General features: G+C 42.7%; 2 protein-coding genes across 6 annotated transcripts; one reads left to right on the top strand and one right to left on the bottom strand.

Annotated features, from left to right (window-relative positions):
• Window positions 1-39: 39 nt before the first annotated feature.
• arl16 (ADP-ribosylation factor-like 16) lies at window positions 40-2,374 on the top strand. The gene is made up of 5 exons (XM_087173493.1): window positions 40-197; window positions 868-922; window positions 1,027-1,143; window positions 1,239-1,354; window positions 1,505-2,374. The coding sequence occupies exons 1-5, from the start codon at window positions 121-123 to the stop codon at window positions 1,668-1,670; spliced, it is 531 nt and encodes a 176-aa protein (XP_087029619.1). The 5' UTR covers window positions 40-120; the 3' UTR covers window positions 1,671-2,374.
• Window positions 2,307-13,025, bottom strand: epn3a (epsin 3a). Of its 5 annotated transcripts, none has more exons than XM_023404314.2 (11): window positions 12,742-13,025; window positions 9,872-10,621; window positions 7,684-7,802; window positions 6,899-6,976; window positions 6,318-6,407; window positions 5,624-5,707; window positions 5,177-5,306; window positions 4,828-4,995; window positions 4,620-4,718; window positions 4,268-4,504; window positions 2,307-3,414 (listed from the first exon to the last, which is right to left on the bottom strand). In XM_023404314.2, exons 2-11 carry the CDS (start codon window positions 10,455-10,457, stop codon window positions 3,119-3,121), a joined length of 1,887 nt encoding a protein of 628 aa, XP_023260082.1. In that variant the 5' UTR covers window positions 10,458-10,621; window positions 12,742-13,025; the 3' UTR covers window positions 2,307-3,118. The 5 variants fall into 5 exon arrangements, with proteins under 5 accessions (XP_023260082.1, XP_023260083.1, XP_023260085.1 ...); XM_023404315.2 differs by having other exon boundaries at window positions 4,828-4,992; XM_023404317.2 differs by lacking the exon at window positions 6,318-6,407.
• Window positions 13,026-17,073: the final 4,048 nt, after the last annotated feature.

The following is a 17,073-nucleotide window of genomic DNA, read 5'->3' as shown; positions in this document are numbered from 1 at the left end:
ACTTCGTCCTATCACTGCGACGTACCACCGTCGTTCGAGCGTCGCCATGGTGCCAAGTCTGGCGGCTACCTCGGCTACATGTAATCACGGGCTTTGCTATGCTGCTTCTGGGAAACCAAAATGACCAGGAATGAAACGTGTTTGCTTCTTGGAGCAACTGGCGTTGGGAAAACGCTGTTGCTGAAACGTCTACAAAATATCCTTTGTTCTCAGCTGAATGTTTTGAACCAGAGCTAGAAAAAAGTATAAAAGTACTGTGAACTGAAAGTGTTTTGTATCTTAAATTTAGCTAATTTAGCTTGGTGAGCTGTTGTAGTAGGTGTAAACAACGTTAATACTTATATAAGCAATAAATACCAGGTTGCTAAGTACAATATATATTATTCACTCAGTTGTCAGTTTATCACAAACGCCTAGCTAAAACTAAAGCAGGCTAATACAATAGTTCAGCAATAAATATAGGTCATAATGTTTGTGCTAAAACTAAAGTGGTGTTCATTCAACAGTATAATCATTTTGGGAGCTGCAGTTTTTAAGCTGTTGAAACAACCACCACCAATATCGGTTGACACCCTCATATAATTTTGCACCAGTTTATATGCATTTGCAAGGCAACCCTTGTGGACAGTCACATGAAGTATATAAGTGATATGACACTAAAGTAAAATAAAGCTGATTAAAATATTATTTCACGTGGTGTTCTAAATTACATACTCTCAGAAAAACGGATTACAATAAAATGTCCCTTTATACTGTATAATGTATAACTATAAATAGTGTATTGAGCCCATTTTAAATTCAGCTTAGCAAATTTAACTCACAGCACTGGCTCCCATAGATTTTTTTTCTTAACTGATTTTGTTTACAGATCAGTTTACATGGATTAGGTGAACTAGGGTCACCTCCTTCTACTCTGCCTACAGTAAGTGATAATGAAAGATAGTTTTACTACAGAGTATTCGAAGGCTCTTTTTTGATGTGACGGCCCATCCATGTAATGCACCTTCTCTCTTTAAATCTGCACAGGTAGGAACCAATCTGACAGACCTGACACTGAAGAAGAAGAAGGTGACAGTGAGAGAGCTGGGAGGCTGCATGGGCCCTATATGGCCCAGTTACTTCAAAGACTGCGCCTCTGTCATTGTATGTTTTTGTATTCATACTGCATCTGCAACATTAGATGCAAGGGAATAGATTGGCTGTTGGAATTATTTGACTGAATGCTTTCTTTTTCATAGTTTATGGTGGACTCAGCCAACATCGCTCAAGTATCCTCCTCCTGTATCCAGCTGCTGTCAGTACTCTCTGCTGAGCCTCTGTGCAGTGCCTCTGTGCTTATTCTCTTCAACAAGAGGTAACACTCACCAATCTCTACATTCACTTGCCATACATGCAAGATGTGAGAGCTAGCAGGTTCAACACAGCATGTATCCAATCTCATAATTCTGTCGTTCTTGCCATTATGTATTTTCTTATTTTTGTTTTTTATTCCACCCTTTTCCAGGGACGTGCCCTGCACTATGAGTCTTATAGAGATAAAGTCACTGTTCAGAATGGATGACATCATTGCATCTGCTACTCAGTCAATCACAACACTGGAACTCAGTGCCCGATCTGGACAGGGACTTCAGGAGGTGCTCAGTTGGCTAGAGTCCACCACAGTCAAGTGATCCATCATATGCTTGTTCCTGAAAAAGTGACACTGCTGTTTGAAAAATGGTTTCAAGCCTTTTGGCAAAAGATGTCAGTATCCTCAGTGTGCAAAGACGGTTTACACACCAGTTGTAAGAGGATGTAATTATGTGCTTAGTGTTGGACTCACTGAAAAAATGGCAAGACATGACAAGAGAAACTGTTGTATCTTGAGTACCATATAAAATATGGTGACTCCTCATTAGGGAAAATGGGGGAGGTGATGTATTAGTGATATCATGGCAGGATGGGATGTTTGTGAGGTAGGTCATTTTAACATTTATTAAATCAACACTACTGTAGGTCTTATCTGCATCTACTGGTCACTTTTACTAAATAAATTCCAAATAGACAAACAGTGAATTGCAGGAATTCATGACTAGTTTTAACAACTAGTAAAGTGTCAAGAACAAATGTTGTAACATCGGTTACTGTAAAGGCATGCAGCATTGTAGTAATAAATTACTTCCAGCAGGGGGCATAAGGTGCACAACAAATATTGAAATTGCTCCTGGGCGTGTGCCTGTTTTGTTATGATTTCATATCAAATATATTGATATAAAGGGAAATGAGAAAATGCAAAGCAATAAAATCAACTGAGGAATGAAGCAGTGTTGTAATAATACCCTTATATTTGATGAGTCAGTGCTTCACAAGCAATGAATAAAACTCATGATTCATACGTTTTCTAATGTTGCCCTGCTTATAGTGAATTTTTGAAGCACATACAGTCCTCCCAAACTAGAATTTCTTTGACTTAATCCCAGTAATTCATATCACCATAGTAAAATTGTTTATACATGAAATTCTCTCATCAATTCTGGGTGCACAGAAACGGCCACAAAGTTATTGATATTGTTTGATGCAGTTACATTTCAAGAGCTGGACATGTCTTTAAGAAACTGTTGCCAGTTATAAGAAACCTCTTTTTTTTCAGGAGGCAGAGTATATGACAGAAGCACGAGCCAGCGAAGCCAATCATACAAACAGTTGAGTGAGCAGACTTGTTGACTAACCGCAAAGCTGTAACACATTTGCCTGGTTATTACGGCTGTATAGAGACAACAAAATATTATCAAACTGTGCTTTTATGTAGGTTTGTATCTGAATTACATTAGCAATAGGTTATGGCTGTAAGAAGTTTTACATGACACAAATGTCATGATATAAAGGTGTTATCTCTTTTATACCCTGTTACAGCTTTTATGACCGGAGGAGCAGGACAGAATGTTATAGTGAAGAACAGAATCAGCTTGCATCAACCTAAGGGTTATTGTATTATACCACAATATAAAAACAACTAAGAATAAGGTTTTCATACAAGTCCTTGGGGCTACAGTTTGGTCTGCGGTTAGAGATATTTCAAGAGCATAACCTAATAGCATTCCCCTTTTACTAAGATATTTCTCTCCAGTTTAGTTGGTCCTCATAAGAAAGGGTTCTGACTGCTCTGTGCAGCCTCTGATCCCTGAGTACTGGCTGAAGAGAAGGGCAACAAGGGCTCAGGGAGGTTCCCTGGCAGGTCCAGGCCAGGCTGGGTGGGGTGAGTAAGTGACGAAGGGAGGCTGGCAGGCTGGTGGCTCATGGGCAGAGGCAAGGAGGCACTGTATGGAAGAGTAGTGCTGTGAGGAGCCAAAGAGGTGGAGCCGGAGCCCATTTGATTCAGAGTTAGTTTGGGCTGGTCAGTTTGGAATGGATTGGTGGCTGAAGGAGCACTCAGACCTGGACAGAAACAAACATAAAACAGAAGAGTATTAAGTTATCCAAATTAGATTTATCTTTCCTGAGACTGGGTTTAGAACCTGATGAATCAAACACTGTTAACATTTAGCCCGCTTGATGTTTTTTTTTTTTTTTTTTTTATGTGAATCTAACATGGCACTACAGTGGCAAGGAGAGAGGATCATGTGATTTTTGTAATGGATTCAATTCAATCAATTCAATTTTGGTGCATATCCAGCAATTTTGTAATCACATTCCTTAACATTGTGAGATTTATCCAGATTTTTTGTCAGTTTCTCAGGAAATTATGTATGGATCTTGATTTTACAAAAATTGACATATTTATGTAGTTGATATCTATGAGTTTGAACAATTTAGTGGAGATCCAGATAGTAGTCTGGACCTGGTTGAAGGAAATAATGAATCTGCATTACACACAGAGCTGTACTTATTAATAGTAAGCAGCAGTGCATTTGGCACCAGCAGCATTTAGGAATGCTTACATCAGACTTTCATTCAACATGCAACTAATATAATTACACACTAACAATAATTGTTGCGACATAGCAATGAGACGAGCTGTATGAATTGTATAATGCTGACGTCTCAGACTTCTTCCTTTTTCCTTTTATTTTTCTAAGAGCGAGACAGACATGTAAGAATGTCTGAACTTGGCAGAGGGATGCGCTCTACTGAGTGCCATTCTAGTTGCAACTGTATTACCATTCATTTCTCTGCAAGTAGATTTTTATTCCATACAGAAATAGAGTGGCTTTATGGAAGCTAGGAATTAATTTATGGAGTACAAGTGCGACATGCTTCAGTACATGGTGGACAGTAATACAATTAATACCTGATAAAAAGGGGTTCTTGGTCTTGGCTGGGGGATTCGCTGGGATCAAGCTGTCCAGGTTTACCAAGGACGCTGCTGTGGGGCCCAAGAAGGACTCAGGCGTCCGGCATGTACGAGGGCTGGGGGCAGCCAGGCTTTCCCCAAGATGTGACAGGTCAAAGAGCTCAGGACTGCCCTCCCCTCGTCCGTTGACGTTCATCTGACCTCCATCCATGGCCTCATCAAACAGATCTCCATCTGACAGCAGAAAAAAAAGATTTCTGAGATTAAATGTATGTGGGATACACAGAGCCACTGTAAGAGAATGAGAAAAGAGCAAGAGAGAGAAAAAGTAAGAGGATGTTTTGTTTACCAGAGGGGCTTCCAGTTCGGGGAAAAGGTTCCCTGACAGCTCCATCGGCTGTTGTTCTCTCTGATAGGGGGGCTGAGAATGGATCGACTCTTGAGGAGGCTACAAAATAAAAATCAATATAATTTAATTAATGTGACATATTTAATTTCAAGTATCTCCTGTTTGTCTTCGGCTGAGCTGTATTAGTGCATGCACATCACAGACTCACCTGTGTTTGCAGGGAAAGCCCACACACGGCCGGTGGCATTGAGGTTAGAGACATTGTTCGGCTGGCCATCCCAGGGTTCAGCGGGGGGCTCCCATGGCGGGGGAGGACTGTTGGATGGTGGTGGGACCATCCACGAAGCATCTCCTCTTGAGGTGTTAGTGCTGCCTTCTTTATTTACAGAGAGCAGATGTATAAAGAGAGGAAGCTTACCATTGCATGTGAGCAGAACAAATTGTATCATTGAGCAGTCTGCCTCTGTTCACAAAGAATTAACACTTTACTACATATTATTCACACTTGGCGCTTAAACTCTCCTGCTTTGGTCACAGTAAAATAACTCAAGGCTCACCCATGGAGTCCCAGGGGTCTGTGCCCCCCAGTTGAGCTGCTGCCTGGTGTGCAGCATTATTCCATCGACTATCACCAGAAGGCAGATCTGAGGACACTGCAAAAACATCTACCAGGTCCATGAAGGCGGTCTGTCCACATCAACAAGAAAGAAAGCAGCGACAGTTCATTACATTGTTTCAGCACTCGCTGACTCTTATCTTTGATGACAGCACAATAGCTAACTTGACTTATTTATGACTTTTATAAACAAACAGGCTTGAAATCTTTACAGCATAACTGAGGGTTGAGCTATGAAACCTGATCACACCCAATAACTCTCATCATCATCATAAAGCATTACAGCTGGTTTGGTTGTGATTCCTGGGCGATAAATGCATGTTCTCAAATGTATGTTTATACCTCATCACCCCCCCATTGAGATATTCCATACCCCAATATTTCATACCCCGCCTTTAGACTCCATCTGACGTTTGCTTTCCTCCAAAGCTTTCTGGAGCATCGACTCGTCTCCTTGGCGACTGAGTTGTTCCTGTCGACAGATACAGTCACATGGTTGCCTTTGGGTCTGACAGCTTCCGGCAAAATTCACATATTGTCACATCATAATACATTTATGACTCACACTGGCACAAGTGCTAGCGTGTATTTTTTTTTCCCGGGCAACATATGACCCACAGATAGATGTGTGCAATATGCTCAGACCAGAATATTCTCCAGTCAAAGAGATGAGAGCATCACCGTGCTCTCTAACAGAGCGGTTCTATTGTGCTACGGTTTACTGACACAGTGTGAGAGAAAAAAGGGAGGGAAAAGACAAAGAGACAGAGTGAGACAGGAAGAGAACGAGAGAGAGGTGGGGTACAATGGTTGCCTGATATAATACAACAGTGATATACTATATATACAACTTTAAAAAAAAAAAGAAAAAAAAAAAGGGAGCAAGTGTGGAAATAAGTTAAACATTTAATAGTGGGAAGTAATCATCAAGAAAAAGTAAATATGAGCGAACATAGAAGATGAGTCCCTACTACATGAAAAGGCCAATAAGGGTAAGGTGGGAACACACTACATCCATGCAAACTATGTGGGCATGATGAGAAGTCAGTGACCCCAGTTTTGGTGACCCCAAGCAACTCTACCTGTTGGTGCTCTTCCTTGCTCAGGCTCAGGGCTAACTGGAGCTGGGTGTCCTCATCCATATCCAGTGTGGCAGGTGCACGCTGGACTGGCTGTGTGGGTGTTAACCGTTAACCGGGGGGAGAATTGCAGAATCAATATTTGGTCAATAAAAGTGGAAATATCTCTTGGACATCATCGCAGTCCATTGCATGCAATTGTACAGGTGTCCCAAGCAGAGTAATGGGGTCCGTCAAACCCTTTGCCCTTTCATGACACCACACCAGAAGAGGACACAGTGGCTGGACTAAGAGGAGAGATCTAGTGGTTAGTGAAATAGAAGGATGAAGTGATTAGGCTCTGGAAAAAGTTGCATGTCCTTTTGCTGTTTAAAAGTGTGTGTGTGTGTGTGTGTGTGGTGGTGGGGGGGTGGGGGGGGGCATGGATCAAATCTAGAGAGGAGAGACAGTGAGTAGTTCATGCATGTTGTTTCCCAGAAGGACAAAAACTGTGACATTGGTTTTAGTGCACAGACCGACAGGAGATGTGCTACAGGGTAAAGGATGAAGAGGAAGGATCATTCCTTGTCCCAGTGTACTTGTACCTTTTGTGCCTCCTCCTTGCTGAGGCTCATAGCGATCTGCAGCTGGGTCTGTTCATCAATGTCCACAGGGGGAGGTGGCTAAGGTCAAGCAGGAAGGATTAGGGGGAAGACTAATCAAAGGGAAAGGTAAAATCACGCTTGTTGAAGTGAGTCATTGAGAAATTATTGAGAGAATACAATGATTTGCAGTGATTCAAAAGAGGAGAGTAAAATTTAATATATACTGTAGATCTCAATTTGATCATCAAAATCAAAGCTGATTTCTTTGATTACAGAGGTGGAAACTGCTACGCATGATAATGTGTTTCCATAATAGCTGAGCAGAAGTGACAGAGGGCAACGGCTGCCCTTGCCATGGAGACTAGGGCAGGCTGTGTGTGCTCAGGAGTGGATCAATGCACACATCCTGTCTGGCTTCTCACTATTTCACTCACAGTGTCCTCACTCTAGAGCACCGCTCGCACTGATTGGTCAAAGTGCCATTATTGAGCACATCAGAGACAGAGTTGATGGTATCACTTTCTGTGAAAGGTTCTGGGAAACGGTGGCGTGGTAGAGGCAGCAGGAGCCCTTCACCACCATGACTGACAGTGTCCAAGCATGTGTGTGAGAGGCCTTTAATGACTTACTGCAGAATTACAACATAACATGTCAGCAGCAGGGCAGCTAAGGAGCCTCTTTCTGTCAGGCGCATGTGCTATAAGGACAAGAGGTTTGTTCTCAGTCTGTGTGTGTGTGTGTGTGTGTGTGTGTGTGTGTGTTTGTGAGATCTCATTTAGAGGTACCTTTTCACTTTCTTCTCGGCTCATAGCCAGGGCCAGCTGCAGCTGCAGCTCCTCCTCTCCGCTGGTCGCGGGCCGAGCTTGCTCCATGTCAGGAGCAAGGCGAGGAGAGGAAGAGGAGGCTACAGAGACAGAGGAAGAGCGGAGGGAATTGGGTGTTTACTGAGGAAGGGGGAGCAGAAGGATGTAGACAGAAACGTTAACAGATGGAAACAGAGGCTGAAGGAGATGGGAAGCAAAGAAAGAAACACTTTAGGACTCATTTTTAACGTCGAGAAAGAGCTGGCACTGTTGTTGCATGTTAATTTTTTTCCATTGCCTGTTGTTTAGGGCCTTTGCTGGCATTGCTTGCCACGGTCTGCCTAACTCTGCCTGCACTGAGAACAATGGTGCGCCTGTGTGGAGAGTTAGGGTGGTGGAGGGGGAGAGGAATGGATGGGTTGGAGTGGGGCCCACCTTATTACCCCAAATCCTCTGGGTAGGATTCAGGTCCACGGTTTGGGGTGGGGGCGGTGGGGCTTGGCAGTATACCAGTCTGGGTGCCAGGCTGTGGGTCATGGGGCTAAAATAGTGCAGGAGGCCACACGTTGGCGAAGTCAGGTCTCAGGAACCAATCGTTTCCACTATGCTGCTCTTCAATATCCCCTGTCTCAGCTGGAATGCTTGCTGCCAATTAGCTGCTGCCAACCATCCTGGCCGACACCCATGCCATCCATCAGCACCAACTCTTCAACCATGCGCTGGTGTCCAGGAATCTCCAGTAGACCACCACTATTCTCCTTTTCCCCCTTTAAAATCACCCAGAGCAGAGCAAGAAGCTGTGGTGTTGTGCACACGCTTGCACAATAACTCACCTTTCAAGTATTTTAACACCTGCAGCACACCTGCAGAGTACTCATTCTTTGTCATACAGTAAACCGTTCCTATTGAGATAAATATCAAGTGATTTTAATGACTTGCTATGATCATAAGAGTGTGAAACTGTTGTGGTTTTCCAGCATGAAATCCAGTTATCAGCTGTATTCATGTTTTTTTTCTGTGTATTACAAGGCGTGCTTGTATTGTAGCATCACTGAACCCCAGATCAAGAGCTTGGAGGTTGTAAATGGCCACATGTTTCCGCTGGCGCACATTCCAGCCCAGAAAAGTATGCAAGAAACGTCTGTGAAGTGGAAAAAGTATTGGTGAAAAAGGGAATTCGTGGTAATAAAACAGTCAGATACAGCCTGTGGGCATAACTCTGTTTACACTATCAAAGAAGCCACAGACATGAAAGTATAAGAGAATAACCGGGGCCTTCATGAGGCCACCGCTCTGCTACTGACTAACACCTTTTATTATAAACACCACACAGACCACACAAGTGCCAAAATATATGCTACACACACCCCTCACACCACATTTACAAACGTTACACGCAGCTAACTTGATGCTTTTCCACAATAGGTTTTCAGATGTGCTAACCGCCTACACACTCACACAGGGATCACTTAGCTCCTCTATTATCTCAGCACCTAACCACCTGATCATTGGAGTAGTAGAATAGACAGTGTCACCACAAGTAAACATGGTATCCAGTTGTGGTTTCACATTAGACTGAAACATGCCCAAACAGGGGCCTCCTCTCTTTTGTAAATCCAGTTTAGCTGACATGACTGTAAACGGGAGAATGAGTGGAATGCAGATATTCAACTGACAGTAGAGGTCAAAACACGTTCTATTAAAGCACAAAGAACAAGCAATTAATACTTATCAAGGCTTGAATGTTGGTTTTAAAATAGCACCTATGTCGGATTGATGTTCACATCTTAAAAACTGGACAGAGAGTAGAAATATATAACTGACAGTGTCTCCATAAATGTTCCCTTTTTCTGTCATCAAATGGAAAATCTTGATGAAAATCTGGAGGTGACTGATGAACTGAGTAGTCAACCCTGTTATTCTGTTGCTGTCATCATCCATAAGACCTCCTTTGAAATTATCTGATAAACACGTGACCAAGTAAACTCATGACCTGTCATGTGCGTGTCCCTGACAAATGACACGTCACATGCCACAGGAAATATTCAGGTATCTTTCAGATCATTGTGTACTTTGAGGAACGCAAGTTAAATTTGGAGACGGCAGTGCTTGTGTTTCATAACTGGTGTATCAAGTGCACATCAGTTAGCTGTCCTGCGATGCTACTCACAGTGAGAGGATGGTGAGCTTCTGCACCTCCTCATATCCTCCCCATAGACCCCTGCCGAACTGGTGCGTTGACCTGGGTAAGGAGGAGGCAAGGATCCAGAGCTTAAGCTGCTGGTGACCCCAGCCATACGCGTCTTGGTCTTCAGTGCCTGGCTCCTCTCCCTCTTCAGCTTTTCCTCATCCCTCAGCAGAGCCACCAGCTGCTTGGCCTTCTCTCGGACATTGATACCCTGGTCACGTCCGTCCCGATCTATGTACTGGAAGTCTCTCAGTGTCTGGATGGTGTGTATGTTCTCCCGGCACTCCTGGGCCACGCGCTCGGAGCCCGTTTTGATCAGGTAGTCCAGCAGGGTCAGTGCCTTATAAACATGGCGCCAGTTTTTACCATGGTCATTGAGCCGCTTCCAGATCATACCCATAACCTCAGCGAAAGCCACAACATTGAAGGTAAGGTCCGCGATTTCAGACATGAGCGAGCTGGGAGGCCCCCAGTGGTCGTTGGAAGTGGCCTCTCGGACCTTGATCTCAGCCTCTGTGTAGTTGTTGACCATGTTTTTCATCTGGCGGCGCAGCGATGAGGTCTGCATGATGGCGGCGGTGTTTTACAGGTGGCAAAAGATAACAGAAGTCTATCAGCAGCAGGCCAGCCCGCTGTGTCGCCTTAGGCAAGTTGGCCCGTTAGAGATCTGTTCAACGGAGTGAAGTCGTCCTCCTCTCAGCGAATTCAGTGATGTCCACAAGTGTGTTCCTGCTGTAGAGGGACGCACAAATCAGATGTACAGAAAGGTTTTATTATTCTTGAGTAAAACATTAATGGACAGAACGTTCTCATATAACAAACACACAACATCCTCAATGTTGTTACTTCCTCTCTTTGCCATTACTAGTAGTGACTACACCTGCACTCTCACATTCAATCAGTAACTGTTTTTGGAATGAAAGAGGAACAACTCAGCACCTCCGAGTGATTTGAAACACAACACCTGGGCTCTGTTTAACAACTTGAAGAGATCTGAGTGAGAGCATACAGTGCATTGCTCCTAAGTAAGCAATGAACAGCTCGTCCGCTTTGTCATACTTTCAATTTCGCAAAAAGAATAATTTCTTCCTCCCTGAAAAGCAAATATTGGTTTCAGACCCAGGAACTACAACCCACCCTGCCCATGTAGAAATTGGTGTTATCAGAGACGGGAGGGGCTCCACCTCTCCTATTTTTCTGACCTGATTACATCACCACAACAGCAGCAACCTGGGCTTCAAAGCATTTTGAAACTCACAAAACTGTAAGAAAACAGCTGAACTCCTACACAGATACGCACACCGTGCTCCACCAGAATCGACCAATAGTTTCCTGTTTAGTTTTTATTTTTATTTTGCTTTAATAATTAAAGATATAAAGCATTAGACAAGATGTTGGACATTGAACTGTTTTGTCCTATGTTGTCAGGGAAGTGAGCCAATAACTAAGTTCTCCTTCACTTAAGAGTCAAATGCTCCATCATGAGTAAGCATTTCCAAAATATCAAAAAGGGGCGTGAGAGGAGAGATGTGCTGTAAAATGGTTTATTGATCCCTTGAGGCAGTGAAATATTGAATACAATAAAATTGCTTTACGACAGATGAAAGATTGCTAATATATAGCGGTGATACTGTATTGAAACCAACTAAAAAGATTTTTTAAACATCTCAACAGACTGAGTGCTCGCACTGTGCATAGAAAGACTGCAGTAGGTTTGCCTGAAATATCTGATACACTGTGAGGAAGCTTCCTGTGCTGTAAGAGGGCTGCAAATAGACTATTAAGTGGTAGTCTGAGAGTCAAAATGTTTGTGGCCCAGCTGACCACAGGTTAAATCTCAAGTGGCGAACAGTGGTGGGCCAGTTAGTCCCATTATCTCCTGCTGCTTCCTGATTCCTGATTACTCAGCTGCAGACTGTGTGTGGGGAATAACTAAAAAGTCAGTTACGGGACACGTTCCTGGAACTAGTCCGTAAATGAAAAATCAGCAGGGCAGAGGAAGAGGCCTGAACGCAGCTAATGACAGAGAGAGAGCAGCGCTGTAACAGGAAGATCAAAGAGTTTGGGTGGAAATTAAATTCCCCCTTTGGCAAGATTTCTGATCCAATCCTGAAATGCCCCCATTACTGTGCAACTAACACCCGTAGTGAAGATAAAACTCATTTTGTGACACATCCGGCACCTTGATGAAAGAGTAACACATTACTATCACATAAGTCAGACTTACAGTAGTACTGTGTTGGGAGAGGCAGCACCCCTACACACATGAATAATCTCTCTATCAAACACACTCCCTCACTCTCTTTCCTGAGGAAATAGAAATCCCTCACACAGAATGAATTGTGACCTTGACTTGGTGACACATTTCTCTAGATTCTTAGAGCACTCTGAAATATACTATGGAGGATTCAATTCATCTGTTAAACATATATTCTTGCTCTGATAGGTGTGCAAGATCATTTCCTAACACTATTTCTGCATATAGGAAGCAAAGTGAGAACTGCACCCAGATCAGGCCTCCATTACTCGCCCAGGTATGTTTAACTGTGTCCCCTACAGATGTGTGTAGAGAACGGTCAGCCGCTGAATGAAAGAAAGCAGGGGGTCTAGATTCAACTTATTTCTCTAACATGTCCTTCTTTTTTTTTTTTTTGTCCTAAACCGGGACGACTCGGCCCATCATTATCGTGCATGTTGCGTCAAATGGGACGATCCGGTAGGTGAAGTATGTGACCGTGACTCAGCTAGCAGTTCCCGAGTTTAAAAGTTAAAAAGCTCGACAGAAATAAATCCCGAGAGAGTAAACGCTAAATCCCAACGACCCGGTTCGCTGCTTCCACTTTCGCTCTTACCTTCATGACATAGCGCCTTCCGTGGGATCCCAAGTTAGGGGAGGCTTCGGGTGGAAGGAGAAACGCCTCCGCGACTCGACATGTCCCGGAGCTTTCGGACAGAGGAAAAGAACTGGTGAAGGAAGAGATTGAAAACACCGCGGAGCACCGTGTGCTCTTAGAATGAATCCAAAAGTAAAACGAGGCGGTGCCGATTTGTTATCAAACTAAGTTGTGTGTACATATCACAGATCCAGCCGCTGGGTTTGCAGATGGCAGAGCCACCCCCCCCCCTCCACTGAAAAAAAAAAAAAAAAAACACAAAAACATAAAAAATGGATGGAGAGAGAGAGAGAGAGAGAGAGAGGGAGAGAGAGGGAGGGAGGGAGGGAGGCCTGCTCAGTGCATGCAGAGTCAGACTTAACCCTTTCACTGCCTGATAGAAAAGCATCTGTGTGTGCTGACCGGGAGCTGGTGATCAGAGCACACACACACACACACACACACACAGGATTATACTGTATAGGAACAAAACACAATAATTATGCAGTATGTGGTGTAGGCAGAGACACAGGCATAGCAGCACAACTTGCTATGGTTCAAACAAATCTGCTAATACACTATTTCATATCCTAAAGAATAACAGTGATCCTATATTACATTTCATGAGACCACTGTGCAACAATCACCCCTGTGCAAGTAATATAATAGCTAAACATTAGAGGAACTACATACACCCCACAGGCAGACAAACCTAGTGACGTCACAGTTTTGCACTAAATAAATAGCATAAAATATGATAACATGGGTTTAAAGTCACCCCAAACTCTGTAATTTCCCATAGAGCTATAGTAGAAAGGCTATGCTGTAACAATGTCCTGCAGAGTGAGTGAACGTGCACGTTATCCCAGAGGGATACCACAAAGAACCACATTTCCTTTTCAGCAGCTTCATCATTGCATCTCTGCTCTTTACTTATTTATCACCACTAATGGGATGTTGTCTGAAGTCACATCCTTATAAATCCTCTATGTATTTACACTGGCTCGCATTCAGTAGCACTCAGCCCAAAAGTAAGTAACCTCCAGCCACCTACAAGTTGTGTTTGAAAGTACAGAAGGGTCATTCATATCTCAGCGTTGAGTGAATAATGATTATCTAACTGAGGGGAGAAGCAGCGGGACAGAACAGTGGCCCTTGTGGCTGGTTGACTGAGCAGGATATACAGGAAATACCAGCTCCACCTTGAAACAACAAAGGCACAACTCTTGGAGACGACAAAAGGGCGAAGTGTAAAGAAAGCAAAAGTTCAACAAGCAAAGTGAAACCAGCTCTTTAAGAAGACTTCTGGGGAATTTCTCTTGCTCTGATAAACGGTTTGAATACATTTTGTCAGGGTGTTCTCCTGGCTGTACATTTGCTCATTGTGGCTCCCTGTTTTCACTTTTATGTGACTCTCGCTGATCAGAACGGTCCAGCTCAACTTCATGTACCTCCTCCAGCCCTCCTCCTCTCTGTCTTGCCACCCTATGTCTTTATTTCTCCTGAAAACAGATGCCTGAACAGCCTTTGTTTCCCAACAAAGGCCTGATGAGGTCAGCGCTGGGGGGACATGCGGGCAAGGTCTGGGAAAACAGAGGGGGAGGTGAAAGGAGCTGATAAATAACACCAGCCTACTACTGCACAACGGTGACGTCACACAGGAGAGGAAATCTGACTTCTTAAGTGTGGGAATGTGTGTGGGTGTGGGTGGGTGTCTCTGTGTGAGCAAGAGAAAGAGGGAAAGACAAAGAGACATAGACATAGAAAGAGATTTTTTTCTATCATATTTGAAGTTAATGGTTGTTGCTACAAAAATACAACATGACTGTGTGTTATCACTCATCAGTTTCTGTGCACTCAAGGAACTCATCTCTAAAAACTTTAACTTTCCTGTAATGGAATCTGCTCCTCTTTGCTGCCATCTAGTGGTACTTTGTTTGTTCTTGGGTCGGTTGCGTCGTACTCTCCTCTGGCTGCTGACACTGTGATGTTAAGTCTGTAATAAATGTGTTTGTTTCCTGGCATAGATGTCGTCAGTTCATAATGAAGTGATGTTTTATAGGTACTTAACAAAACAAACCCAATTCTACAGGAAAGTGGTGAAGTGAGGGGTGACTACGCCTCTGGAATCAAACAGATGACTTGGTTATGTCTCATACTGTATTTAGGTGGTTTCAGTGAATCATGCAACATCTAAGATGATGCTGGAGTACGTGACTATTTCATAGGCTCTTGATGTGGTCCAATCATCTCCACAAATATAAACCTAGCTGTATCTTATGAAAGTGGTCTCTATATTCATGCATACAGTTTGCCAGTAAACAGCAATACAGGTATTGGCTTTGCACCACGGTAAATTACAGTTTGTTGACATTGAGTTTTACTTTTATATGCTGTATGAGCTATACATTTGATGTATATACATGTATATACATTTGATGTATATACATCAAATGTATACAGAGAGCTCTATGACTCCCTCTCTGGTGGAAATGTTGTATAAGAGCAATCCAAATAGACATATCTAGTATCTGAAAGGTTTTGTGCTGCGTAAGAAGTGCTGATATTCCACTGAGTGTATGAAAATCCATTGTATTGATCCATGTTTTACAGCTGAGGGCTCTGACATTTTACTTCTGAAACACATCGCCAGTTCAAAAATCATGTTTATAAGCCATTCTCACAATATTAAATATTTAAATATCAAAGCAAAAAAACAATGTTTATTTAGTTTTTTTGTGCTGTTAAATTTGGCCCAGGGTCTTCAGGAGCCCAAGCACATTAGTGTTAAATAGAAGGTATTAGTATTTGTTTTATATGGTGTATTCATCTCCAAACTGAGGATCCATATAGTAAAAATATATAATAGAGACAACGGCATAAGCCCCAATTACGTCTTAAAATCATATTGATGTTTACTGCTGACAAGATAATCGACATCGAGGATAAAGGCACAATTTATTACTCACTTATACTATATAGATATATGTCATTTTAGATGGTGTTTAAATGCCTGATTAAGTTTGAGTACTGTAAATAACATTGCTTTGTCTTCCATCAATAAATCATTATACATTTAAGGCAAAGAATATGCGCCACTGTTACATTTTTCCATCACAATGTGGTTTTCGGCTGCAGCACAGAAATGAGATTGCTCTCTCCATGGCAATCAGCCTGTCCTCTCTACAACTGCACATCCAACTCATTCTTCAGGTTTCCAAGAAGAAACTGTTATGTGGGCTGTCTATTTAGAGTGGCCTTGGTTTGTGAAAAGGATGGAGAGAAAAAAGCTGCAGTTCTTTAGTATGCTCTGGCTTCTGTAATGAACTGAGAAAAGTATTTGTGTTAGTGCCAAGTTCAGTTCAAGTCAGGCAAGGTGTGATTAGGCCTTGAGCTGTCACTGTGTTCCCTTGCCAAACCTTCCCTCTAAAATAAGTGTATATCTGCTGATTGCAAATGTTCCTCTAGATAAAAGAAAGCTTATGAATTATGCCCCTGTAGTGAAGCCCCTACTAAGTCATGAATGTGTTGCCATACAGTGGAAAATAACATCAGATTACAGCTGTTGAAGCTGGTGCTGCTGCAGAGGACTCATCATCAAGCTTCATGAATCATAGAGCAGAGAGAGAGAGAGCCATCCCAACACTCCCAGCAAGTCGTGATCACTGCCGAAAACAACGGGGATTTTATGCAAGTATTCCTCACGCCAGGCTCATGAATAACACAACCTCAAATGCATCGTTATGGCAGGTGATGCAGGTATAGTGACTTCTGTTACGAAAACACTGTGTGTAGGTTATAGAAACATAAAAACACATACAAAGTGAGAACACCAAAGAACTACCGTCAACATGGCAGAGCTCTCAGAGAATGAACAAAATTAATTGAAGCTCACACTTCACACCCACACTGTCCATGATTACAGGGATTTGGATAATTATCTAAACAATTTGTCCACCAGCTCATTCATCCATTTATCCTTAATGAGACAAGAGACACCTGCACGTAAACATCGACAAGTACCTTGTAATTAGGTTTGGGCAGATCTGAGTGCATTTTTTTTTCACAGATTTGCCTCAGAACAAAGTGATCAAAAGCATAATTTAATCATCAGTTTGAGCACATTTGGAAAGCTGCAGCATACCAAATGAAAAGTCTAGAACTCGTTTCTTCAAGGGAAAATTACAAGAGTTTAAAGTGGAGATAGATCTTGTCTGCTTTTATTTTTTTGTTTGTTTGAGGGCTTCTTGATGCTTCTATAAAAGGAATGTGTTCTGGATGAGGTCCTGTGACGCAGAGACTGCGCTTGGT

Source organism: Seriola lalandi, unplaced genomic scaffold (assembly GCF_002814215.2).
Source record: "Seriola lalandi dorsalis isolate HSWRI2012SDOR001 ecotype SW California unplaced genomic scaffold, Sedor1 jcf7180002054240, whole genome shotgun sequence".
NCBI classification, from domain to species: Eukaryota; Metazoa; Chordata; class Actinopteri; order Carangiformes; family Carangidae; genus Seriola; species Seriola lalandi.
The sequence above is the reverse complement of the archived record's forward strand: the minus strand, read 5'-3'. Positions and strand labels throughout refer to the sequence as shown.